Below are 26,137 nucleotides of genomic sequence, written 5' to 3'. Positions count from 1 at the left end.
GTTGCTAGGGTTGTGGAGATCCCATGATCCGACGAGGTGGCCTCCAGAGCCGGCTATGCGAAACATGTCATCCTTCTTGGAATACATGACAGGGGAGGAGAAGAAGCATGGGTCTGTCATTCTGATGTTGACCCACTCGGAGTTGCTTCGAGCCGGTCTGCAGAAGCTGAGCTGAGGACCCAAGAACTTGACAGCCAGAACACAGTCCTCTTCTTGAGGAGAATAAGAAGACATGGCCACGTTGGTGACATATTGGGTTTGGCAATGAGTCAGAGTTACAAGAGGAGGCAGCACAATGCGTTTCGGATCTGTGTCACTGTTTATATTCATTTCTCGGAGACGCAACACGCCGTCCTTCAAAGTAGGTAGCCATCCACAGGATGATCCTATCGTTCCCATTTCCTTAAGCAGCTCTTCCATCACCTTTCTATCGTTCTCACTTACCTCTTCGCTCTCTTTCAAAGAAGAAATGGTTCGAAGGAAACCACCAGTCCTCATGGTCGTGGAAATTCCGCGATTACCTCCGCATGGATCAGCGCAGATCAAGACACAAGAATGAGAATGAATTGGCAACGACAAAGATGAGATGCCATCAGAAAGATGAGGAGAGGATCTCACCAACAAAGGTTTCCGAAAGCAGAGCTTCGAGGGCTGATTGAGAAGCAAAGACATGAATAATGTCTTCTTCTTAACGGGAGCAAGATAAAAGAGAAAAAAAAAAAACCTAATTGAAGAATTGGTGATCTTCTCAACCTAAAACACCATTCATAACTTGCTCACCAAGTTTCCCATCGCCAATATATTAATTACGGTCGTTGTGAATTATTTACATTTACTACACAAGTCCTTTTCTGGAGTGGGTTCTTCCCCCATACCAAAAATTCTCATTGAGTTTCCAAACATCTTGGAAATGTCCTAGAGCATAAAGAGTTAAGCTCTCCAATTAAGAAACATTATATAAAGTCTTTTAATTAACGTTTTTACCATAAGCAAGCCAAAACGAATCAATTTCTCAGACAAACCATAGTAATTAGTAAAGGTGTGATATAAAAAAGACATGGACCGACCCTGTTGACTGTTGTTACTCGTTAGTGCCAATCAACTATATCTCCGAATGTAGTTGAGCCAACTCCTTCCCACACTTCACTGTGTCCCACTTCTTCGGAATCAACACCTTCCATGTCACAGTCCCACCATCCTGAACCATTTGCATCTGTTGGGAAAAAGTTCATATAAGAATCCAGCTGTATCAACTACATATAGTTAGATTTATTTCCAAGTATAAAAAAGTGACTGGAACTTGTTGTCGTCACTCACAATGGTTGTATGTTGATCTCCGCTTTTTACTATTATTGTTGCTTCCTCTTTCTCTTTCCCTTTGCATTGGCTTAGATACTTTTGAGTTGTCTCCAAAGACTATAACAGACTTTCCTGTTCTACTCGTGCTCTCTATACCTAGTGATTCAACATATACTCTTATCAACTAATGAGATCTCAAAGGTCATTATTAGAGTATTCGAATTTAAGACTAAGATCTTAGGTCTAAAGCCAACAAGAAAGAGAAGATGCAAGCGACCTGAGGAACAAAAACATCAAGTAAAGTTCTCAATTCACACACTTCTTACAAAACATTGTCTAAGGAACTTGCTTGAGCCATTTTTTTCTACCCAAGTGTTGTTAGAGTAATTCTTTTGCTTGGGTGCTTGTAAAGCTACTGTTGGATGGATCTGAAACTACATAATTCGTTTTCTTTTCATAACTATGCCACAGCCAACTGGACCAATGAAACGAGTGACAACAGTAAAGTGACATACCTTCAAAAGGATCTTTTCTTTTCTTTGATGTTTTATCATCCTTCACAATAATGATATCTTCATTGGTTTCATCGGAGTACGAAGCCAGATTATCTGTTTCTTCAGCAGCGATTTGATCCACCGGCTCAAGACTCGCCTCAGCAGTTATCTCCCTACTCACTTCTTCACTTATCTGAACCTCTCTTGGCTTAAACTGCTGAAGCATCATCTTCTCAAGACCACCATCATCTTTTTTCTTCTCTTCCCTCCCTCTTCTCTCCACCCCAAACCCATGAGAGAGTTTAGTCAGATCTTTAGAGCAATCAAAAGAGGTGAATGGACTTCTTATCCCCTCCTGTTCAAGAACCAAACAAAGACCAAATCTTTATGCATCAAATCTAAAATCTCTTTACCAAAATCAATTCAAAAGGTTTCAGCTTTTGGCTCAGTTTCCAACAAATCCCAACTCAAATTCCAAAGCAATCTAGAGAGAGAGAGAGAGAGCATCATTGTTGATTACCTCAATGTTGCTGGGCTTAAGCAGCACTGATTTGTTCGATTGATTACTCGAAGAGGCTTCGACACTATAAAACACACAAACCACACTTACGGAATCAATTACTCAAAATCTAAAACCTTGGGGGAGTGATTAGGGAATTTAGAAATCGAAAGGGGATTGAAGGCTTACGGAATCGAACTGGGATTCAGAAAGGAAGAAGCAATCGATCGCTGACCAAAAACCCTAATTTTTGGAATTGGCTTCTTCATCTTCTTCTTCTCCTTCTCTCACTCAGACTCTCGACTCTCGACTCTCGAGGCTTTCATTTTTTGGATTATTCTTTTTTTTTTTAGTGTCTCAAAAATTTTCCCGCCAATTGCAAAAAACAATTGTGGCAGAATAATGTAAAATTTAGTCCAAAATTTAAACATATCAATAGATTTTTTTTTTTTTTTAAGAAATCCCTCACAACCTTAAAATTCAACTTTAATCATTTCACTTTTTCATTATACTCAAGATTCAAAGAAGGAAATAAAAACTGAAAAAGTTTGTATCAAAGATGGTATCATTGTACTATCGTGCAAATCACCTAAAATGTCAAGTCGAATACCTAAACTTGGATTATTCATGTAAACTTGGATTTAACATTCTATGACAAATATAACCTCCTAGTAATGTATTTGGGCTTTTTTGTTTCATGTACTTGAACTTTTAATTTTCTTTTGTGTTGTTATATTACATCATTATAATTACTCTAATAACAACTAAAAGATTTTTTTTTAATGCATAGTTGTAAGTTGTAAGTTGTAAAAGTTGTAACCTGACTGTATAGCAAAATTGTTTAGCTATTGCCTATTGGAAATCTTTTGCCTTGGATAGATTTTTTTATTGCTTAACTTCTTTGTTTTCCATATATACTTGTAAATATTTTTCTTATATAAATAATACATTTAAAGAAATAATTATCTTTACTAAGGAAACATATATTTCACTTTTTCATGTAGTTCATCTTTGAATATGGATATTTACAATTGCTTCCCTTTAAAAAAAAAATATTAATGAATTTGATTGACATCTGTAGAACATAATTAACATACCAACATTTTAATGTATTTATAATATAGTAAGGCATATTGAGAAATTTTTCAATAAAATAAAAGAAAATAACATTTTTAAGAAAAAAATATAATTAATCTTCACTCCCACTAAGGACAAATTTATTTCTAATGTATTTTTTACTTTTCAAGTAATTCATCTTCAAAGAAAGATATTTTATACAGTTTTTCTTTCCTAATAAATAATTTTTAATTTGACAGCTGTAAAAGAAAAATTTAGTATAATAACCCTTTCATTATAAATAAATTACATATTTTAGACTTAAAAATATTAATTTTTGAAATGTCCCCAATTTCAAAAAGACCCAAACCAAAATTGACCAAAAACAATGTTACATGTCTCTTAGATATATATTGGTTAAAATCTCTTAGATTTGATTAACATACAATAGTCGCTAGATATAATTAAAGCGAAATATTTTAAATAGCTGTTGCCTATTAAATACAAAGACAATTGGGGCAAAATATTTTAAATTTCCGTTATATATTAGTTGTTAGTTATTTAAGATAAACAACTAATCAACCTCATATGTGTAAAATGTCACATAATTTAGCTAATTTATGTAAATATCTAGATATAACTAAACAAAATTGGTCTATTTAAACTTGAGTTCCATTGTGAAGTTTTCACAGAGTTGTTCATTTGCTTCTCTCAAAGAATACAGAAAATTTCTTCTTCTTTCTTTGGGGGTAGATTTGGTATGAGTGTCGTTGCTAAAGATTTGTTTCAGTAAGATTATTCCATGAATATGGGTGACGGGGCCAACGTTAACGAAAGCAAACAAGTTGCTGTCGACAACAACGTCAAACTTGTTGACGATGAGTGTAGGATTTGTTTCGAGTCATTGGCTGATGATGATCGAACCCCTGTGATGCTTCGATGTGGCCATCCCTATCATCTCCGTAAGTTTTCTTTTTTGTTTTTTTTTTGTGGTCGTAAACATAATATTGTTTAGATAAGACATGAGTCATATCATTGGTCGTCTATATATTATCTAATTTAACCAAAATTGTCCTAATTATTATTAGCTGAATATCTTGCTGAGAAAAATTAATCTGAATTTTTTTTCTTTCTGATGATTTGTTGTTTCTTTAAACATAGATCATGCATATGTACTCGCGTGTGTTGGTAACGAAAAGCTAATTAGTTTTGTTTTGTTTTTTTTTCTTATGACATCAATTAGATTGCATTGGTTCTGCGTTCAATGTAAAGAACAAGATGCAGTGTCCAACTTGTAAGCGAGTGGAACAAAGTGAATGGTTGTTTGCACGCAGCATTCCAACTCGGCCAAGTTTCAATATGCCGATAGTTCAGCCACTCATGGGCGGCAACTTGGTAGGATACTACCGGATCCAACTAGATCAACTTTCTCCTCGAGGTTTAACGTACCTTTGCGTGAGTCTTCCATGGAGATGACGACACAACAGCAGATAGCAGCAAAGCCATCCCGCATCCGTGAGGAGTCTTCCTTGGGGATGACGCCACAACAACAACAGATAGCAGCGAACGTATCCCGTACTCGTCAGTCTTCCTTGGAGATGACGACACAGCAACAGGTTGCAGCAAACATATCCCGTACTCTTTCCGGGAAGCGCGTGAAGTATGATTATGGCACCAGAAGCAGCGGTGGAGAAGGACGAAGCTACTACAGCCGTGGAGAAAGTAGCAGAGGTGGAGGAAGTAGTGCAGAAGGGAAGGCAAAATTTAAGGACCAAAGCAATAGCAACGACAAGTCTTGGTGAGACAGGCAGAACCGGTGGATCCAAACAGTTCCGACCATCCAAGGCATAAGCACCATATATTAGATCCCAAAATTTCATGAGTTTTCGAAATTTAGACCCATTTTTCCATATTAATCTTTTATCTTTTTCTTTTTTTTTGGGGGGACTAAGGATGGTTCTAAGCATCGCTGGCCAGTCCCTACCAGATTTGTAATTTCATGATTTCAGAAAACTTGGAACTTTTTCGAAGTATATGATATCAAAAACAAGCCAATTAAGCACCGTACAAACATTATCTCAATAAAGAAAATTAAATTTGGCTAGAAACGTTCACTAACCAAACCAAACACCAAAAGATTTTGATCATTTCAAAAGCTACCAAACATTCGAAAATACGGGAATAACTCTAACGGGGACTTGGAGCAAAAAAAATGGCTCATTTGCAATAAGTCTCAAAACTCTGTAACATCTGATCAAACCAGTCTATCTCATGTTGGCAGCTTGCTTTTTATGGCTAGCGAAGCAATGGAACTATATCTCAGAATTGCTTCTTTAATCAGATCAGCTTGCACCTGTTTACTGTAGGGTCAGCTTTACAGGAATGGATAATTTATCCTTGAATACTCTACCAAATTGTATGTGTTGAGGGATCAATTTGACGTCTGACTATCTTACACACATATCCTCTGAACCTTGGCGTCAATCTTTTCGATTGCATCCAAACTCCAGCAATGGGATCACATCAACCGTCTATATTTCTCAGGAAACTACACAACGAAAAGGGCGAGATTCTTCTCAGTTATATACATTTTCCCAATGTAGTGACATCAAATGGTCATCTAACACTTCTTCACATTACCAACAGCTAATGCATCTTCAACATAAATATTTCTTTTATTATCAGAATACTTATATAGCACAAGTTCTTTCTACACTAGCATAGCCACACAAAATGCTTAAAACAGATTCAATGATATGGAATTTGAACACTATGTTTCAGGGAGATTTTCAACAATTGGAGCCAATACTCATAGAACAGGACAACTGTTGTAAAATATTCAAGTAAGCGATAGGTTCAAACAGTGGTGACCTAATTATGCTGGCCTACAACGGGATAGGATAGGTATGCCGAGAAATATTTTTTGTGTGGGTTTAAAAACTGCGCCACCATTATTCAAACAGAATCTTCCTCATCCCTGGCTATTGAGTACAAAACTATCAACTATTTAATTAGCAAGGCTGGTCGGATCTCGACAGTTTTGGATGCAGAAAATGCATACTACTTTACAAACTAAAGAAATTCATGGCATGTAAATATATTGATATCACCATTTCACTACTCCGTGGGACACTAACCTGAGGCTCTTTGGAGCATTGGTTATGATTCAATGGATATTTTGGAAAATGCAATGGCATGTTGAGCAAGAGGCACCTTCCTCGTGATTTGTTAGGAAGATTCTACACAAGAGAAATGGAAATGCCAGTTTTCAAAAAAATAATAATAAGAATGATACATGTAGTCAAGTGACTAAAGTCACTGACGTGATGTGTCAAAAAAAAATAGGTACTAGTGTACTACCGTACGACAAATGAGCATTACTTAACAACTCATGTGATAATGAAGCATAAACTCATTGAGGGATTCATGTAACAAGTCTTACCTGAAAAACTCTAAATCTCACATGGCAAGACCCAGGCTATAGGTAGTGGTCTTTATTTTATGCTTGAATATGTAGATAATGCAAATCTCGATTTTAAATCAGGATGCAAGTATCTGCATACCAAAGAATTTAAATACCCAAGAAGAGGCCATAAACACAAAAATGAAGGGGAATTCTCCTAGCGTTCAGAGCACCAGGCATACCAATTTATGGGCATAACACTACAGTCTACCCAAAACACGGAAATGTTTGGGCTTGATTTCTTAGCAATAATTAACCACTTTAGAGAAGATTTCATAACCAAAAAAGGCAAAGAGACTCGAAGCAAATTCAGATTAATCACAAAGTAAACCATGATAGTTGACCCGCGTATTATATAACATGTCCAAAAACAATGGACCTAGAAGTACAAAACATGAAGAATATACATATGAACATTAGTAATGTGGGAGAGGAAAACCTAGACTTGTTGCCGCCTGATTTCTCCCTTTCTTCGCCTGCTTCCCATTTCAGCAAGCCAAACATGTTAAAATGTCATATGGATTAGTCTTTATTGAACAACTTGTACCTATATAGACCACAGGTACGTAGTATAGATATATTGCTCTAGTACCTCGAAATTGCAGGGAAATGCAGACATTTGGTTGACGGACAATGTAGATTTGGTCACCAGCGATGTCGTCCTTATAGACATCTTGATTCCTTTGCCATCTCCATAGGGCGTGCGTTGAATTCATGACCTGTATGAACAACACATTCTAATGTTCAGCTCTTGTCGCATAAAAGAGAATCACTCTTTCTTATTATACATATGAAGATATACCTCAAGGATTCCATGGCCGAAGCTGCTCTCTCTGAAGGCACTCCAATCAGGTTGTCTGTCCCAGCAAAACTTTCCTTTTGCAGAGCCAGAAGTAAAATTTAAAGGGCATGATCCTCCTATCTCGGGGATGTTGTCTCCAGGAGAAGGACACTTCCCAGGGTCGTCCGCAAAGTCCACATCAACTTTCTCAATGTTACCACCATCTCCTATAGTTATGTAAACTGGCCCACACGGGTCTAGTGTGTAGTTGTATATGCGGTTCATTCTTTCGTATGCATGTACCTTCAGTAGCAATAAACGCCATTTTTAATCATACCATAGAAGAAGAACACCAGTATAACATTTCTCTATCACTAAAATTCGACTTCACTACTGCAATATGGTCGTTTCAAACGAACAATGACAAGATATTCAACAACAAGAAGAAGAAATCAAAGAATATTAAATCTCCGTTTCACCAAGAAAAATTGAGAGCTCACATGTCCTGCAAACACAATGTCGACACGGTGTTGGTAAAGAAGCTCTTCCATTTCCTGCCTCATGCATTCAAACTCCTGGTAGTGCGAGGAGTAGCTGTTGTACCAAGGCGGATGCATTGTTGCAACCAGCCAAGGTGACACTGCGCGATCAACTTTAGACAAGTCTTCCTTTAGCCATGCATATTGTGCTCCTAAAATAACACATAATTATTCATAAAAATGAGAGTGATTGAAGTAGGAGAACCAGAAATTTTCCTCATTAATCAGGGAACAAAAGATACAAGTGCTTTGCTGAAACCAAAGAAAAGAGACTGCAAGTATCCATGGATTTACCAGTGTGATTATAGTCAACATATGCACCCAACATAACGAAATGCACTCCTCCCGCATCAAAAGAATAGTAGAAGTTGGTGTTGGAGCCACTCTCACTTGAAGGAACTGCAAACCTTTCAGAATATGACTTAAAGGTGATTCCGGAAGCTTGAAGCTCAATCTCATGGTTTCCTTCAATGACCATCGTCGGGACTTTGGAGGTAAGTGGCTCCATGAACCTGAACACAAAACAAAGATTTGCCACAAAAACCTCCTAAGTATATAACCTTTTTTCCTATGCACAGTATTATTCACTCTAATATACTGTGGAACAACTGGACAAAAAGCTAAGCAGGACCAACACAGATTTCTTCAAATCCAACTTATTAACCCAGAGATAGTAAGGTTTACCTTCCCCTGGCATCCCAGCGAGGTTGATACGTCTCCCTAATAGGTGCATCGGGAAATGAACATGAGAAGCATGAAACTCCTTTGCCACCAATTGTACGGTACTGGTCTGCATACGTTAAGTCCCCAACAATTATAACCATCGAAGGGTCGTTTTCCATCAAATGGTCAATGGTGGTGGTTGTGTTACTGGTAAGACCCAAATCTCCAACAAAGGCTATTCGATGCGGATATGCTTCTTTGCTTGGCAGTGGCAAAGTCTTAAAAGAGAGCTCCTGGCTCATTGCAGGAACAGAGCTGTCGCCGCACTTGTAATAGTACTTGGTTTCTGGTTCAAGACCTACAATATATTACAAGTCAATCGGCATTGCAACCAATATCTGCAAAAACAAAATCTTGACACTTGACAGTGGCAAGCCAACGCAAATATAGAATAAAGGCGTCTCAAAAGATATCATGTTTGTTTCTACAAAGGAAAATATACACACAACACAAGTCCACAATAAGATGTAAGTTATATATGGGGAGTGCTTTCACAATTAGGTGCCTAGCTTTTAACATTTCAAGTTGTCTCTGCATATATAGAACTAAGAAGCAAGGTAATAGTGTAATACTCAGCTCGTAACAAAACGAAGTTGCAAAGATTCATTCATACACATTAGAACTCTACACAAGAAAGATGAATGAAATTGCTCTTTATCATTATTACCATCAATGAGAACATGGTGTATGATGCCTGATGTGTAATTGAGGAGACCATCAAAGGGATACAACTGACTGTATACTGTTGCATTCCCTTTCTTTTTCAGCAAATATTTCCCTTTCTCCTTCCCATACCAAACCTCACTAGCAACTGAGCTAGGATCAAGCGGTTTCACATCTTTTCCAACTACAGCATCACCTGAAAAAGAAGAAGAATATGAACAAATCTCACAAATCCAAGTTCAATTAGACTAATTCAAAGCCTAGAGATTTCAGATATTGAAAATTCAAGAAAAATATAATCAAGAATTTGGCTTTACCAGTGACCCAAGAGACCCACATGGAGGTTGGAGTAGAGAGAGCTAAAGCAATCTGTTCTGGGAAATCGGAGCTGACGTTTCTCTTCCTCAGCCTCGGATGGTCCATAGGCAAGTCGTCACTGCCTCGCCGTAGAGACGGGTCGAACCGGCGGGTCAATGGCTTGAACGGGCCGTCTAAAGTTGTTGCGATCGGTTCGCCGGAGGCAAGTAACAACGACATTGAGGTAATTAGGGCAATCATCATTAGTAAAGGCATGTTCATGGTCATGGTCCAGAGGTTGTTTCATCTACGCGTGACGAGTTTTGATGGTCTCGAGCATTGACGCTTCTCTTTTTGCTTTGTACTGAGAATATGCCACATTGGTACGTGTCACCATTTTATTTGGGGCTCTGTTTACTACTTTACTAGACTTTCAAATATCAAAAAATTGAATTGTTTTAGAGTTTTTTTTTCTTAACTGTAAACTTTTGAAACCAAATTTTCAAGAACCAAAATAGATACCCTTTTTCAAAATATAATTGTTTATAAAAAACTTCAAAATAAATCACAGAAATTATTCAGTTTCTAAATTGATGAAGATCGAGCTGGGGAGGAGTGAAAGAAATGATATCAAAATAAAAATTATTAGTACATATGAAAAGTGGAATTAGTTTAGTGATAAAACTGTTGTTTTTATAGGGAGAAATTGTAACATCTACAATCTTTGATTGTTGGATTTGAATGTATAAATTTGGTTAAGAATGTTGGAAAGCTTCGGATTAACTGAATTAAAACGGTTTAACTCTCCAAGCATATGTAATGTTCTTTCTATATGGCGCAAGGTTGGAAAATTTTCATTTTTCTTCTTTTGTTATTATACTTAACGACTAGATATTCATCTGCGGTACACCGCAGGACTAAATTTGTTTAAAAAATGTAAAATGTATTTTATTTGGTAGATTAACTATAGATATGCAACTAATTTTTGTATTTTGTAAATGAACAGTATTTTGCATCTGTATATTATGTAGTGTCCAATTTCTATGTTTTAGGTGTATACCGTGTATTTTTATAATATAGAAAAAACGATATCATACAGTTTCTTAAATATTTAAATCGTCGAGAAGTGTTTTTTTTTTTAGTTTTCACTGTAGAGATAGTAGTATTTTAATTCTATTGTAGTTTTTCAATAATATCATTACAATAGAAATGGCTTTCTATTTTTGTTAGTTTCATATATAAATAATCTAACACTTTAGTATATTTACTTTATGTGTGCAATGAAAATAAAAGTAAGTTTGTTTTTTATATGAATTATACTAATTGTTTACTTCTATAAACTTTAATTAATTGATTAAAAATATGTGTATATAATATGTTATCTAGAGCATCTCTCACTTTGGGTAAGTATAAAACATATTAATCATTTTTTTAAAGTGCATACTGTATAAAGTTCATTTATAGAGTTATTAATTTACCTATTCTTAAGTAGAACCATAAAAAAAATTGGGACCAAGAAAATATATTGATTTATCAAGATTTAATTTTTATTAATTTATCACTAATTTTAACTTTAATTTATATACATAGTTTAAAAAAAGGAGTAAATTCTTAGATAAAGTATAGAACATTCATCCTTTTTTCTTTTTTTTTTTTGGTTTTTTTTAACATTCATCCTTTTCATAAAATTGCTGGGAAAATTTGTCAATTGTAATCACACAATTTATTATAAATTTCCAAATTATATATTACCAAATGAAGATTATAATGGAGAAACCAAATTGGTGGTTACTTAAAAAAGGAAAAATGACAATATTCATATTTAAAGTAAAAAATAATTAAAGGAGAAAATTTTCTTCAATTAGATTCCGAATTTGATATTATTTAAAGTAAAAAATAATTGTAAAATTAAATGCCAATGACATTCCTTGTAAATATGTATGAACTTCATGATTTATTTCATAAATGTCTCAAAAAATGTATATATAGATTAGTAAATACTTTTCATAGATACGAATAAACACAGATTTGGGGGTTACAAGTATTGCAAACAAAGAAGTAAGATACACGAAAATGAAGGATAAAAGAGCGTGAGGAGACTCCATGATTGGCTCCGGTGGGGTTGGAGAAAGGATGCACAAGAAACATAAAAGTGTCTCCCCTAAAGGGTTAACTAAAGGATTGTTACATACGTTTTCACTTTCCACACATCTTTTCATTTTTTGGGTTATTGTATTGATTGGTTAATTTGTACTGTGTATACTTGTTTGTCATGGATTTCATAGATTTTTATCAACTTTTTTGGTATTTGGTAAAACATGTTTATGGTTTTTTTAGAAGTTTTCCAAATATTGTCTCTTACAATTTNACACAGATTTCTTCAAATCCAACTTATTAACCCAGAGATAGTAAGGTTTACCTTCCCCTGGCATCCCAGCGAGGTTGATACGTCTCCCTAATAGGTGCATCGGGAAATGAACATGAGAAGCATGAAACTCCTTTGCCACCAATTGTACGGTACTGGTCTGCATACGTTAAGTCCCCAACAATTATAACCATCGAAGGGTCGTTTTCCATCAAATGGTCAATGGTGGTGGTTGTGTTACTGGTAAGACCCAAATCTCCAACAAAGGCTATTCGATGCGGATATGCTTCTTTGCTTGGCAGTGGCAAAGTCTTAAAAGAGAGCTCCTGGCTCATTGCAGGAACAGAGCTGTCGCCGCACTTGTAATAGTACTTGGTTTCTGGTTCAAGACCTACAATATATTACAAGTCAATCGGCATTGCAACCAATATCTGCAAAAACAAAATCTTGACACTTGACAGTGGCAAGCCAACGCAAATATAGAATAAAGGCGTCTCAAAAGATATCATGTTTGTTTCTACAAAGGAAAATATACACACAACACAAGTCCACAATAAGATGTAAGTTATATATGGGGAGTGCTTTCACAATTAGGTGCCTAGCTTTTAACATTTCAAGTTGTCTCTGCATATATAGAACTAAGAAGCAAGGTAATAGTGTAATACTCAGCTCGTAACAAAACGAAGTTGCAAAGATTCATTCATACACATTAGAACTCTACACAAGAAAGATGAATGAAATTGCTCTTTATCATTATTACCATCAATGAGAACATGGTGTATGATGCCTGATGTGTAATTGAGGAGACCATCAAAGGGATACAACTGACTGTATACTGTTGCATTCCCTTTCTTTTTCAGCAAATATTTCCCTTTCTCCTTCCCATACCAAACCTCACTAGCAACTGAGCTAGGATCAAGCGGTTTCACATCTTTTCCAACTACAGCATCACCTGAAAAAGAAGAAGAATATGAACAAATCTCACAAATCCAAGTTCAATTAGACTAATTCAAAGCCTAGAGATTTCAGATATTGAAAATTCAAGAAAAATATAATCAAGAATTTGGCTTTACCAGTGACCCAAGAGACCCACATGGAGGTTGGAGTAGAGAGAGCTAAAGCAATCTGTTCTGGGAAATCGGAGCTGACGTTTCTCTTCCTCAGCCTCGGATGGTCCATAGGCAAGTCGTCACTGCCTCGCCGTAGAGACGGGTCGAACCGGCGGGTCAATGGCTTGAACGGGCCGTCTAAAGTTGTTGCGATCGGTTCGCCGGAGGCAAGTAACAACGACATTGAGGTAATTAGGGCAATCATCATTAGTAAAGGCATGTTCATGGTCATGGTCCAGAGGTTGTTTCATCTACGCGTGACGAGTTTTGATGGTCTCGAGCATTGACGCTTCTCTTTTTGCTTTGTACTGAGAATATGCCACATTGGTACGTGTCACCATTTTATTTGGGGCTCTGTTTACTACTTTACTAGACTTTCAAATATCAAAAAATTGAATTGTTTAGAGCCAAAATAGATAACCTTTTGTCAAAATTCAAAATAAATCACAGAAATTATTTAATTTCTAAATTGATGAAGATCGAATTGGGGAGGAGTGAAAGAGATAATATCAAAATAAAAATTATCATACATATGAAGAGTGGAATTATTTTAGTGATAAAACTGTTGTTTCTTTGATTGTTGGATTTGAATGTATAAATTTCGTTAAGAATGTTGGAAAGCCTTGGATTAACTGCATTAAAACGGTTTAACTCTCCAAGCATGTATGTAATGTTCTATATGGCGCAAGGTTGGAAATTTTTCATTTTCCTTCTTTTGTTATTATACTTACGATTCCTAAATACGTTTCATAGATATGAATAAACACAGGATTTGGGGGTTACAAGTATTGCAAGCAAAGAAGTAATATACACGAAAATGAAGGATAAAAGGAGCGTGAGGAGACTCCATGATTGGCTCCGGTGGGGTTGGAGAAAGGATGCACAAGAAACATAAAAGTGTCTCCCCTAAAGGTTTAACTAAAGGATTGTTACATACGTTTTCACTTTCCCCACATCTTTTCATCTGTTGGGTTATTGTATTGATTGGTTAATTTGTACTGTCTATACTTTATATTGTTTAGTTTTGTCATGGATTTCATAGATTTTTATCAACTTTTTTGGTATTTTGTAAAACATGTTTATGGTTTTTTTAGAAGTTTTCCAAATATTGTCTCTTACAATTTTAGATATTGTTTATCCAAAAACGATTCTTGTTACGTGCATAGAATAAAGAGCTTGTGTATCAACTTATTAATTCATTTGTCTTCCATTTCTTTCTCTCTTTAGTCTTTAGTCTTTAGTTTCAATTAAAGTCTTCGTGTGATAGGATTATAGGAAAGTCTTCAATTATTATTCTCGAGCATAGCTGCTGCAAAGGTAATACAAACGTTTTTTTCACCAACCGTCGTATCTAGATATAAAGGTTTAGGTTTGCTACTTATTTTGCTATTAATTTAATATATTATTTAGTGTTTGTATTTTTTTTTCTTTTTCTTTCTAGTTATGTTTGATGTTCTTGTTTCTTTGTTTTAGAACTATACTATGATTGTGAAAAATAAATGCTTTATCATTAATTTTGTTAAAGGCTTATAGCTAGTACTAGCTATGATAAGTTTTTGACGAGATCAAAAGTAATTTTTTTATCATGTCATGGTATATAGAAGGAACCGTGTAAATTAAAATATTAGCGCCCGGGTCCTTAACCAAAGCAGAGAAAGACCACAAGCATTGTCAAAGAACAATGACGTACCTGAAATATCATTTACCAAAGTTATGATCATGGTGATCTTCTATGTGGCTTAGCTTGATTATAAATGCATGTTTGGTTTACATAAAACTAATTTTGGTATTAGAGTTGCATGTGTAACAGTTTAACATTTTCAAAATCATATTGTACAACCCTTAAAGTATAATTTTCGGTAGGACTGGGCGATAATGCTCGTACCTACAAGATTAGTGATTTATCAAGTAAAAAAAATGAAATTTATGGGAGCAACAATGATGTTCGTGTATTTTTTTTTATCTCAGAATGATCACTAGATGTGCTGCATCATTTGTTTTTTACACACAAATCTAAAATGTTGTGTATTAGCGTGAAGACATTGTTTTTTTTTTTTTTTTTTTTTTTGTGCATCGTGAGCTTTTTATTCTTATAATCTTATTTTACACCCAATAATTAAGGAAAAAGGCCAAAACTGACTAACACTCCTCCAGGAATTACGAAAGAGGAAAAATCAGAAATGTAGTCTGCATGTACAATATATAATCATTTGTCTTATCCTTAATGTTTACTCAACGAAAAAGTGTGTATTGATTGAGTTAAGTATTGTATAATGTCTAATAATGATATTTGCAAAATGTATAACCTATATATGGTCGAAATCATGAGTACGACATTATTGCTATTATATGAGACACAACTATACAACTAATTTCACATATATATATATATATATAATTTCAAAAAAAAATCTCTATTTTAAAAACAAAATTGGATCTAGCTAGTTGAATGCATGTCTTTTTAAAAAAATCCATAATTATTATACTATATTTTGTTTATAGTATAACATGCAAAAGCCATAGATTTGAAGGTCTAAAGTCTAAACAGTGTTTATATTGATTATTTTAGATATTAACTTATTAGCATATATTTAATGAGTTCAAATGGAGATAAGACGGACAAAACCATTAGTAAATTGGACCGTACATTTATATATATATATATATATATATATATATATATATAAATTATATATTTTTAATTATCATATTATTTATATCCATTTTACATTAAAAAATCGCCCCTTCTAAAAATAAAATGATATAAATCCGTTTACATATATTCAAAACCAATATCTATAGTTCATACTTCATACTTCATTACTATTTTACTATGTTTGGTTTGACTTCAGGTTTGATGCATGTGTCAAAATGATAAATCCACAACGTACGTAATTTAACATTTGGCAGAAACATACCATGCAATGCAATATAGCATGATGTGGCCGGTCAACTAACCACCGTAATTGGTGCATCAGGCCAAACCAAAACAAAAAAATATTGGAAATTGAGAAAATATTTTGTTTTCCCCATTAAATCCGGCATAAACCAGTGGTGGTGAACCATTAGCTGCCGTACGGAACACACCGCTCTTTTGATGACATGACATTTTCAAGCTCTCTGATTTGTTGATTCGTTAGTTATTTTTTTTCATTCACTCCACTAACCAACCAATCACACATCTGCGTTTCCTTTTTTTTCGATAAACACATCTGCTTCTCCTACTTTACTTTAGTATGTATTTGTTACTAATATAATCTTGTGAGTTGTGACAATATATGTGAGATTATTGTATTTGACTTTTGTTTTAACAAACTTCAGAACATCCACCAATGGACCCAACAACACTTTTGTGTATATAGCAACTAGTATAGAGTCTATATAGACCAAACCTAAGCAATAAAATATTGAGTTTCAAAACCTTTAACCAGAAAAACACTGAGTTTTAGTAGGTTAATTTGGTTTAGCCGTTTACGATCGATTTTAATTTATACAACTTTTTAACATTTTATTTTCAAGCAGTTGTGCTCAACAGTTCTCGGAAGCTTTTTGTTTTGGTTCTTTTGAGTGGAGATTTTGTCTTCAAGAAGCAACTTTTACTTCACTAGAAAAATAAGTAAGCTAAAAATAGTAAGAAGTAAATTTATCGTTACTATAAGAGTTGTGGAACAAAGATATTTAAACATTTTCAACTTTAATTTTTCTAAAGACATAGCTGGGGCGCCAGTTCCAGGTTCTCCACATTAATTTTTTTTTTTTTTTTTTTTTTTTTTTTTTTTTTTTTTTTTTTNTAAAAAAATTTTGTTCTAAAACATTTCTTTTTCTGTTTTCTTTAATAGTACAAAATTGTCTCAAGACATTTTTTTTCTTATATCTGTCATATGTAAGACACCTTGGAATCTTAGATGGATACAAATAAATTTGTTTACCTTTTGGCTATCTCACCAACATCATTAATTTTCTCTTTACAAAGTAAATGAATCACAATCTATCCAAAAATATTTTTTTAATTTGCTCTTATAAAAATGCTATACTGTAGATTAATTTCTTTACGCTATCTTCTTGGACTGTAATCATTTGATTAGGGAAACCCAATTGAAGTTAGTGAAACTAGTAAATTAGTAACATTTAATAACAATGATTTATGAAGAGAGGATTAGGACTTTATTAAACATATGAGACATGAGGCGGTTACGGCAGTTATGAGGGGGTTTGGCTCATAATTACGGCGTTAGAATTAGGGGGTAATGAACGGTTAACGGAACGGATCCGAGGATCTCACACTATCATTCATCAACGGCTAAGATCGTAAGATGAGAAAAGTAACAAACACAATCCGTTAAGTAGCGGTATGTGTTAACTAACGGCGACGTCAACGTTACTTTATAGCTGTGTGTATAAACGAAGACGGTTTCCTTGGAGCTTGTGCACACTAATCTTCTTCGTCTTCTTCATTCTTACCTTTCTCTCTCCTCTCTGTTTTCCGAGAAAAAGAGTGCGAGAAAATTTCGTAAGATTCTAGAAGAAGAAGAAGAAGAAGAAGCTTCAATGGCGTCGTCTACTCAGAAAGTGATCAGTGTTTGCTTCGCCGTGTTCGTCGTCTTAGCTCTAACGGTGACGATTCTCCGGTACGATTCTAGGTCTTTCTCTCTTCTCAAATCTTTCATCTTTTTTTTCTCTCTCTCTGTTTATTTTTCTTCTGTTTCGCTGTTTATTAAGCTACATTGTTAATTTCTGTAAAGGATTTTGAGCTTTTTTCATCTCTGTTTGTTAAATCTCGCTTCAACGATTTTTTTTTTCCATAGATTTGCGTTCTGTTTATGGATTTTGATTTTTTTTTTTGTGAGAGATTTCAATTTCAAGCTCCAGATTTGGTAATAATGCTCTTTTTCTCGGTTTTTGATTTTTTTTTGTAGGAAGCTGAAAACAGAGGAGTTACAGAGCTTAAGCAGCAGCTCAACAATGGCGGCGATAAGGTAAAAAAAGGAACAAAACTTTCGTACAGATGCAAACATAACACGCGTTTTCAACCGCTAGGGTTACCTCTTTTTATTTTAATTTTGTTATGAAATAAAAGTAGGAATATAACTAATGATCCTAGCCGTTGATCTGTACGACTGTTTTTGCCGAGAGTTTTGGATTAGATTTTCGTAATAATGCTCTGTTTTTCTCGGTTTTTTGATTTCGGTAGGAAGCTGAAAACAGAGGAGTTTCAGAGCTCAAACAGCTCAACAATGGCGGCGACAATGTAAGAGAGACTCAAGTTTCTTTTTTTTCTTTTTTGCCGCCGCTCACAAAACATGAAACGCGCTTTTAACCGCCGCTAGGGTTTTATCTTCATTTATTTATTTTAGTATTTTACTTCTAAAATAAAGTTGGAAAATGAAGTAGAGGTCCTAGCCGTTGGATATGTTAAAGATCTTCCCGGATCCATTTCCGTTAAACCATTTCCTTTTTGTTGGTCTTTTGATTCCTCGAATGTAGCGTTTATATATAGAGAGAGAGGTTTCATTCATCGCCGCTCACACATGCTCTGTCTGTCGTCTCTTCACTCTATTTATTCCACGTCAGTAAATAAGTGTAGTACGATTTCGTTAAAGGATTAATTAGTCAATTTGATGTAATTCTCTGTTTCTGTTATACTCTCTCGCGTGTATAGACATCGATTTTTTACTTGCTTTGGGATGAGAACACGTGTTATAAACCGATGTGAAATTGTGAATTTATGCTTTAAAAAACTATTTTGGTTGGTTTATAATTTATGAGTTTATGGTTGGTCGCGTCATTTGTGTTTTTTTTATTTTGTTACAGGCTTGGAGGTGAAGAAGAACAACAACACGCGGTTGCTGCTGATCCAGAGAAGGTTGCTGATGAAGTCGCTAAGCTTGTTCAGATGTGTGTTCCTCTCTCTCTCTCTCTCTCTAATTGTGTGAATGCATTAATTTTAAATTTGCTCTGCGAAAATAAGCATTTAGACACACGTGAACCTTCAAATAAAATTTAATTAGAGAATTACACAGGGGAAAAAATTACGGACTATAAAAGCGTAGAACAAAAAAAAACTTACTTTTTTGAATTTGTTTTATTAATTTGAATTTTAACGGGTAAAGAAAGATAAAAACTTTTGCTTTTATTGTTGTCTCTGTCACCTCTCTCACTCTCTCTTTTTTATTTCGTCGTGAAACGACAAAACCCGTCTCTCTCGCGCATAAAACTGACACATTGTCGTTTCACCATGCTCGCGATTGTCAGAGTCCGTTCGCTTGCACGGACATTGTTTTGTTTGTTTTATGGTTTAGAGACGGCATTTTCTTCCTTCCTTCACTCATTAAATTCGATTTCACCTTTTTTTTTTTGGTGCTCTTGTGACTTGAATTTGGGGGTTTTTACACGAAGAGTTTGGTTCAGTAACTCCTCCTGTCGTCTTTTTGTGGCATTAATTTTGAAGTCTCTTTCATTTGGATATTATTGTCTGGTCTGTTTTAGGTTTTTTCACCAGCTGAACATTAATGGACCTTTTTTTTTTCCGGATTTTATTTGACAACCACTTTGTTGACCTCATAAACCAACAAAATTTTATCCATGAGTTAGTTTATTACTTATTACGTTAGGTAAGAACAAACAGAAACGGCGGCTGAGATGTTTAATCAGCCTTTAGATTCGAATGAAACAAATCACTATTGAATTAATTATCTCAGATTTGTCTGTGTGTGTGATTGATTTGATCTATCAAGCATGAGATGTAATTAACCACGTGGGTATTGAATTTCAGGAGTGAACAGAACAGGACAGCAAGGAGGAAGCTAGGATTCTTCTCCTGTGGAACTGGTAATCCAATTGATGACTGCTGGCGTTGTGACCCTAACTGGCACAAGAACCGTAAACGCCTCGCGGATTGTGGGATCGGTTTTGGAAGGAACGCAATTGGTGGTCGTGATGGACGCTTCTACGTTGTTACTGATCCAACTGATGAAGACGTTGTTAATCCCAAACCTGGGACTCTACGCCATGCTGTCATCCAGGAGGAGCCTCTTTGGATTGTGTTCAAGAGGGATATGGTTATAGAGCTAAAACAGGAGCTGATCATGAACAGTTTCAAGACCATTGATGGCCGTGGCGCCAACGTGCATATAGCCAACGGTGCTTGCATCACCATCCAGTTTATCACCAATGTCATCATTCATGGTCTTCACATTCATGATTGCAAGCCTACTGGAAATGCAATGGTTAGAAGCTCCCCATCTCACTTTGGTTGGAGGACGATGGCTGATGGTGATGCAGTCTCCATTTTCGGATCGTCTCACATCTGGATTGATCATAACTCCCTCTCTCACTGTGCTGATGGCCTTGTTGATGCTGTCATGGGGTCTACTGCTATTACTGTTTCCAATAACCACTTTACCCACCACAATGAGGTCTCATTTGTTCTCTGCCCTCCTTCAAAACACTAAATCTATAGGCTGGTTCTGTTTTCATGACACTTATATGGATGTATGGGTGCAGGTGATGTTGCTTGGTCACAGTGACTCGTACACAAAAGACAAGCTGATGCAAGTGACCATTGCTTACAACCATTTCGGTGAAGGACTGGTTCAGAGAATGCCAAGGTTACTATTCGTTTTCAACTTTGTTAATTCAATTAAGTTGCCATTTATTCTGACAGTAGAAAATCTTGTTAATCCATTTAATTTGTCATTTGTTCTGACGGTAGAAAATTGGTTGTGTAATGGCAGGTGCAGGCATGGGTATTTCCATGTGGTTAACAACGACTACACTCACTGGGAGATGTACGCCATCGGTGGGAGTGCAGAACCAACCATCAACAGTCAAGGAAACAGATATGCTGCTCCCATGGACCGCTTCGCCAAGGAGGTTCAACATCTTAAAAACCTTTATGTCTGCTTAAACAGAGTAATCAGAGGTTGTTATATTTATAAGCAAAATTAAATTGTGGATCCACAGGTGACGAAAAGAGTGGAGACAGATGCAAGTGAGTGGAAGAAGTGGAATTGGAGGTCGGAAGGAGACCTTCTACTGAATGGAGCATACTTCAGGTCATCAGGAGAAGAAGCGTCTGCTAGCTATGGACGAGCCTCAAGCTTAGCAGCTAAACCATCATCTATGGTCGACACTATTACCTCCACTGCAGGAGCACTAGGTTGCCGTAAGGGCAGACCTTGCTAGTTGCTACTTCTCTCTCGCTCTCTCTATACCACCATCATAGCAACTAACCTCAAACCCTTTCACATATCTTTGGAAGGTGCATATATAGTACTACTCTATTCTGTTTTCCTCTTAAGACGGTCATTTCCCGTTTTCTTCCGGATGGTAGGAATTGGTCAACCTCGGCTTGCTTCTTCTTCGTCTTCTTAAAAAAGGTGGGAATGCAGAGAGAAGCAAGCGCAGAAGCGTTGTTCAAAAAGTCTCCTTCTAGTTTACAAATCTCTTATTGTCTTAGGTTTGGCTTTTGTTTTTGGGGTTGTTAAGGTCCTTTGGTTTTAATGGATCTCCCCTGAGTTCTAGAGTCTCTTTTGGGGTGTTTTTTTTGGTTCTAATTCCCTTTAAAGTTAGTGACAGCAGTTGCAAAAATTGTTACAAGACGATTGAAAAGCTTTTGGTTTNAAGTGACCATTGCTTACAACCATTTCGGTGAAGGACTGGTTCAGAGAATGCCAAGGTTACTATTCGTTTTCAACTTTGTTAATTCAATTAAGTTGCCATTTATTCTGACAGTAGAAAATCTTGTTAATCCATTTAATTTGTCATTTGTTCTGACGGTAGAAAATTGGTTGTGTAATGGCAGGTGCAGGCATGGGTATTTCCATGTGGTTAACAACGACTACACTCACTGGGAGATGTACGCCATCGGTGGGAGTGCAGAACCAACCATCAACAGTCAAGGAAACAGATATGCTGCTCCCATGGACCGCTTCGCCAAGGAGGTTCAACATCTTAAAAACCTTTATGTCTGCTTAAACAGAGTAATCAGAGGTTGTTATATTTATAAGCAAAATTAAATTGTGGATCCACAGGTGACGAAAAGAGTGGAGACAGATGCAAGTGAGTGGAAGAAGTGGAATTGGAGGTCGGAAGGAGACCTTCTACTGAATGGAGCATACTTCAGGTCATCAGGAGAAGAAGCGTCTGCTAGCTATGGACGAGCCTCAAGCTTAGCAGCTAAACCATCATCTATGGTCGACACTATTACCTCCACTGCAGGAGCACTAGGTTGCCGTAAGGGCAGACCTTGCTAGTTGCTACTTCTCTCTCGCTCTCTCTATACCACCATCATAGCAACTAACCTCAAACCCTTTCACATATCTTTGGAAGGTGCATATATAGTACTACTCTATTCTGTTTTCCTCTTAAGACGGTCATTTCCCGTTTTCTTCCGGATGGTAGGAATTGGTCAACCTCGGCTTGCTTCTTCTTCGTCTTCTTAAAAAAGGTGGGAATGCAGAGAGAAGCAAGCGCAGAAGCGTTGTTCAAAAAGTCTCCTTCTAGTTTACAAATCTCTTATTGTCTTAGGTTTGGCTTTTGTTTTTGGGGTTGTTAAGGTCCTTTGGTTTTAATGGATCTCCCCTGAGTTCTAGAGTCTCTTTTGGGGTGTTTTTTTTGGTTCTAATTCCCTTTAAAGTTAGTGACAGCAGTTGCAAAAATTGTTACAAGACGATTGAAAAGCTTTTGGTTTGATTGCAACTTCCATTGGCTTTTATGTTTTGTTTGGTTGTTGGCATTTTTTTCAGTGGATAACAAATTGTTTAAATCTGTTTATGCAACCTAAGCAAACCACTTGTGAGGCGAGAGAGGTGTGTAAATGAAAAGGAGTTGCACTAACATGTAATGTGATCTCAAACCAACAAATAATTGATGCGATCTTTATTTCTTCTTTTGGAGTTAAGGTTTTAGTGGCTCTGTTCCCTGCGCTGCACGTTACGTGTTGGGATTTTCTTTACTCTTTTTGGATTCGATTCATAAGCTTTCTCATGTGATTGGAGAAATTATACGAGGAGCTTTACCCACTGATTGTTCTCTCATAAATACATTGTGTGATCATAAGCGGCTATTCATGTGAAACATCATGTCATCCCATTCCCTTTTTGTTTGCCATCCAACATTTATTTTAGCTTTTTGGTTGGATGGGTTTATCAGATTCGTACCAAGTCTCACCGTCAGAGTATTTAATAGAGACCAAGAAGAACACTACCAAACGATGCCTGTCAATCTATGTATGGGTTTTACTTGTAATTTAGAGAAAAACGATACACAATATTAATATCCCCAAAGGAGCTTAAAAATAGGACCAAGAATCTGGTGAGTGATCAGTGCTCTGAATACATTGATGATAGGGTTCTCTCTAAATGGTATCTTCATCTGTCTCGAACACATAGCCTGCCTCCTTAAAGTGAGATTTCACCAACGCTAATGACTTGTACCTATGGGATATCATGTTCTTTTCTTCCTTGGCCATTTCTGCATAACTACAACCAAAATAGAGAATACCACCAACCACTCTTAGTTTCTTCTTTTACCAGTATACAATTAATGCAGGTTCAATACAATGTTTACTGGGAGTTAGTTAACAGAGGCATACGTTTGGTCATATCCATCAGGTTGAAACACTGGATCCCACCCGAAATCAGTTGGTCCTCTTGCTGGAACTATCTTACCCTAACACATCAATCACAAGGAAGACGCAAATCAAACTTTGAAAATACAAACAGAGACAGAAAAAATTAAAATGACTAGCAGATGGAGCAATTGAGTTTGATAAAAGAGTGGTGACAATATCTAACATACCGGAGTTTTCCCCAAAAATGTAAGAGGTTCAGCACCTGGACCACGCGAGAAAGAGAATGCGCACAATGCATAAGCTGTTTTATCTTCATAGGCCATCAGTAAGTTGTTCAGACCTGGGCAAGAGTCAGACCAAGCTGGGTGTTACTAGTGTAAGAGATAAATGAAACAAAGGAAGAGGTCAGAGATACGATTGACTATTACAACCTTCATGTCCAAGCTTCTCAAGAAACCACTTGCTGCAAAAACAGAAAGAAAGATCATAAAGAGTAACAAAGACATCTAGAGACAGCAACATAGCTCCAATACAGCTAGACCCACACTAATTCAATCTAATATTGACCAGTAGTAGATGCTAGCAAACATAGAGGTCTCTTTTACAACTCAGCCCGCAATGAATTAAGACAACTAGGATCAGAAGATTCAGTAAAACAACTCCATTTGGCTACTCACTCACACCAGTTAGGCCAAGAAGAACTAATAACAAGACTTGATCCAACCCAACCAGACAATTTTCGAGGACATCCATATAAAGGTACCACTCAAGAATTATCATAGTAACATATCTATGCATGTAATCCCCTGAGTTTATGAACTCATAGGTTACATTAACCCTCATCATGACAGAGTGGAGTTGGAGAATCTATATCTTTCAAATGAAGATTTACAAGCACAACATCAAGAAAAGAATGAAGAAACAATACTTACATGTATGGCCCTGAAAAATCCAACAAAAAAAAAAGAAAAAGAAAGAATCAATAAAAATTTAGATAGTGACATTTGCTGTGCATAGAGTACAAGAAGAAAAACTTAAGAATCTGAAGAAACTCATACCAGGAAGCCCCTTCAGGGAATTGAAACAGAGACATGTATCCTCCACTAGCACTGGACCATTCACCTTCTCGTTTACAAATCAAACAAACTTTGTATCAGTTCTTACTGTCTATCCTTAATCATTAGCTTATTGTTACTAGTCGGACCACGCTATGATCACAAACAAGTGCTTACAGATAAAACACAAGTATGCTGATTTATTTAATCAGTTCAAGTAGAAAAGGGTAAAAAGCTTGTGCACCTGAAGAGCAGCTAAACGAGCCTTCTCTTTGGAGATATCCTCAGGCTCACCTTGAAGCTCAGGCACTGCAACTCATAAACAAAACTAAACCAATGAGAGTCAAGAAAAAGAGGGAATACAGTAATCTCGAGAGAGAAATTGAAATGGGTACCCACGGTCGAGTTTGAGAGATTTGAAAGGAATTGAATTTCCGATGATAGCTTTGACCTCTTCGAGCTTCTTGGCGTTTCCCGTCACAAACGTCACCGGCCGTGGCAAAACCACCGCTGCTTTCGCCGCCGCCGCCGCCATTTTTCTGTGTCTCAGTCTCAGATAGCGAGAGCAAAAAAGGTCCTCCTTCTTCTTTGCCAACAAATGGGCTTAAGTCCACTCTTATCTAGGCCCATTAAAATTTACGATTGACCAATAATCTAATCATCGGTAAGTAAATTGTACCGGAGACAAGATTGCACATTTATTTGGTTTAACCTCCCCGTCGTCGAGAGTAGACGCCAGACGGAGAGAGAACTCAAAACATTTCCAAAATCAAATCCATGGCCAAGAAAGGTATCCCAGAGTGGCTCAACAGTTCTCTCTGGTCCTCCTCTCCTCCTCCTCCTCCCATCGACGATCGTCTCCTCCGCAATCCTCCCGCCACTTCCGTCACCCCTCCGATCGTCGAGCGTCCGCCTCTCTCTCCCTCTCCATCCGCGATTTCCACCGCACCAGCTCCACCTCTTCCGGCTCGTCCTCCTTCCAAATCTGAGATTAACGATTTGCAGAATGGGACCGGTAATGATGGAGCTGGAATCGATAGTCCCGCAGCAGCTTCTTCGGTTGAGGATGTTTCTCGAAAAGCGCAAGTCGTGGCTGAGGTTAGTGCCTTCTGTGCATTTTTGAATTTGTTCTGTGTGATTTAGTAGTACCTTAAGTCTATAATATTGGATATTACCAGCTATCGAAGAAGGTGATAGACTTAAAGGAATTGAGGAAAATAG

The 26,137-nt window shown here is 36.4% G+C and overlaps 8 protein-coding genes across 11 annotated transcripts in view; 3 read left to right on the top strand and 5 right to left on the bottom strand.

The window, feature by feature from the left end:
* The window catches only part of LOC109127457, an 8,129-nt gene extending 7,419 nt beyond the window's left edge, over positions 1 to 710 (bottom strand). Inside the window, exon 1 of the mRNA XM_019232169.1 lies at positions 42 to 710. Within this exon, the coding sequence (XP_019087714.1) occupies positions 42 to 672 (631 nt within the window). The 5' untranslated portion in view covers positions 673 to 710. The remainder of the gene's footprint in view (positions 1 to 41) is intronic.
* LOC104723823 lies at positions 939 to 2,789 on the bottom strand. The gene is made up of 5 exons (XM_010442242.2): positions 2,482 to 2,789; positions 2,314 to 2,377; positions 1,815 to 2,148; positions 1,318 to 1,455; positions 939 to 1,213 (listed from the first exon to the last, which is right to left on the bottom strand). Exons 1-5 carry the CDS (start codon positions 2,559 to 2,561, stop codon positions 1,089 to 1,091), a joined length of 741 nt encoding a protein of 246 aa, XP_010440544.1. The 5' UTR covers positions 2,562 to 2,789; the 3' UTR covers positions 939 to 1,088.
* On the bottom strand, positions 5,464 to 10,192 carry LOC104723822 (purple acid phosphatase 23-like). Of its 2 annotated transcripts, XM_019232163.1 has the most exons (11): positions 9,835 to 10,192; positions 9,522 to 9,713; positions 8,816 to 9,152; positions 8,426 to 8,643; positions 8,093 to 8,283; positions 7,614 to 7,895; positions 7,404 to 7,530; positions 7,251 to 7,287; positions 6,791 to 6,903; positions 6,486 to 6,587; positions 5,464 to 5,896 (listed from the first exon to the last, which is right to left on the bottom strand). In XM_019232163.1, exons 1-9 carry the CDS (start codon positions 10,100 to 10,102, stop codon positions 6,843 to 6,845), a joined length of 1,713 nt encoding a protein of 570 aa, XP_019087708.1. In that variant the 5' UTR covers positions 10,103 to 10,192; the 3' UTR covers positions 5,464 to 5,896; positions 6,486 to 6,587; positions 6,791 to 6,842. The 2 variants fall into 2 exon arrangements, with proteins under 2 accessions (XP_019087708.1, XP_010440539.1); XM_010442237.2 differs by lacking the exons at positions 5,464 to 5,896; positions 6,486 to 6,587; positions 6,791 to 6,903 and having other exon boundaries at positions 7,107 to 7,287.
* LOC104723821 (purple acid phosphatase 23-like) lies at positions 12,219 to 13,603 on the bottom strand. The gene is made up of 3 exons (XM_010442235.2): positions 13,253 to 13,603; positions 12,940 to 13,131; positions 12,219 to 12,570 (listed from the first exon to the last, which is right to left on the bottom strand). Exons 1-3 carry the CDS (start codon positions 13,518 to 13,520, stop codon positions 12,230 to 12,232), a joined length of 801 nt encoding a protein of 266 aa, XP_010440537.1. The 5' UTR covers positions 13,521 to 13,603; the 3' UTR covers positions 12,219 to 12,229.
* On the top strand, positions 17,725 to 21,906 carry LOC104723820 (probable pectate lyase 15). 3 transcript variants are annotated; one of them, XM_010442234.2, is made up of 8 exons: positions 17,725 to 17,916; positions 18,205 to 18,264; positions 18,480 to 18,536; positions 19,100 to 19,183; positions 20,061 to 20,703; positions 20,792 to 20,895; positions 21,022 to 21,160; positions 21,251 to 21,906. In XM_010442234.2, the coding sequence occupies exons 1-8, from the start codon at positions 17,837 to 17,839 to the stop codon at positions 21,470 to 21,472; spliced, it is 1,389 nt and encodes a 462-aa protein (XP_010440536.1). In that variant the 5' UTR covers positions 17,725 to 17,836; the 3' UTR covers positions 21,473 to 21,906. The 3 variants fall into 3 exon arrangements, with proteins under 3 accessions (XP_010440536.1, XP_010440534.1, XP_019087710.1); XM_010442232.2 differs by having other exon boundaries at positions 17,725 to 17,928; XM_019232165.1 differs by lacking the exon at positions 18,205 to 18,264.
* LOC104728129 (probable pectate lyase 15) lies at positions 21,917 to 23,060 on the top strand. The gene is made up of 3 exons (XM_019232177.1): positions 21,917 to 21,965; positions 22,092 to 22,230; positions 22,321 to 23,060. Exons 1-3 carry the CDS (start codon positions 21,958 to 21,960, stop codon positions 22,540 to 22,542), a joined length of 369 nt encoding a protein of 122 aa, XP_019087722.1. The 5' UTR covers positions 21,917 to 21,957; the 3' UTR covers positions 22,543 to 23,060.
* LOC104723817 (inosine triphosphate pyrophosphatase) lies at positions 23,488 to 25,507 on the bottom strand. Its single transcript, XM_010442229.2, has 8 exons — positions 25,316 to 25,507; positions 25,161 to 25,225; positions 24,920 to 24,983; positions 24,794 to 24,803; positions 24,293 to 24,324; positions 24,089 to 24,201; positions 23,883 to 23,959; positions 23,488 to 23,769 (listed from the first exon to the last, which is right to left on the bottom strand). Exons 1-8 carry the CDS (start codon positions 25,449 to 25,451, stop codon positions 23,646 to 23,648), a joined length of 621 nt encoding a protein of 206 aa, XP_010440531.1. The 5' UTR covers positions 25,452 to 25,507; the 3' UTR covers positions 23,488 to 23,645.
* The window catches only part of LOC104723819 (TBC1 domain family member 13), a 5,047-nt gene continuing 4,525 nt past the window's right edge, over positions 25,616 to 26,137 (top strand). The window contains exon 1 of the mRNA XM_010442231.2: positions 25,616 to 26,014. Within this exon, the coding sequence (XP_010440533.1) occupies positions 25,694 to 26,014 (321 nt within the window). The 5' untranslated portion in view covers positions 25,616 to 25,693. The remainder of the gene's footprint in view (positions 26,015 to 26,137) is intronic.

Source organism: Camelina sativa, chromosome 11, assembly GCF_000633955.1.
Source record: "Camelina sativa cultivar DH55 chromosome 11, Cs, whole genome shotgun sequence".
Taxonomy (NCBI): Eukaryota; Viridiplantae; Streptophyta; class Magnoliopsida; order Brassicales; family Brassicaceae; genus Camelina; species Camelina sativa.
Note: the sequence above shows the minus strand (reverse complement) of the source record. Positions and strands in the feature narration are given on the sequence as shown.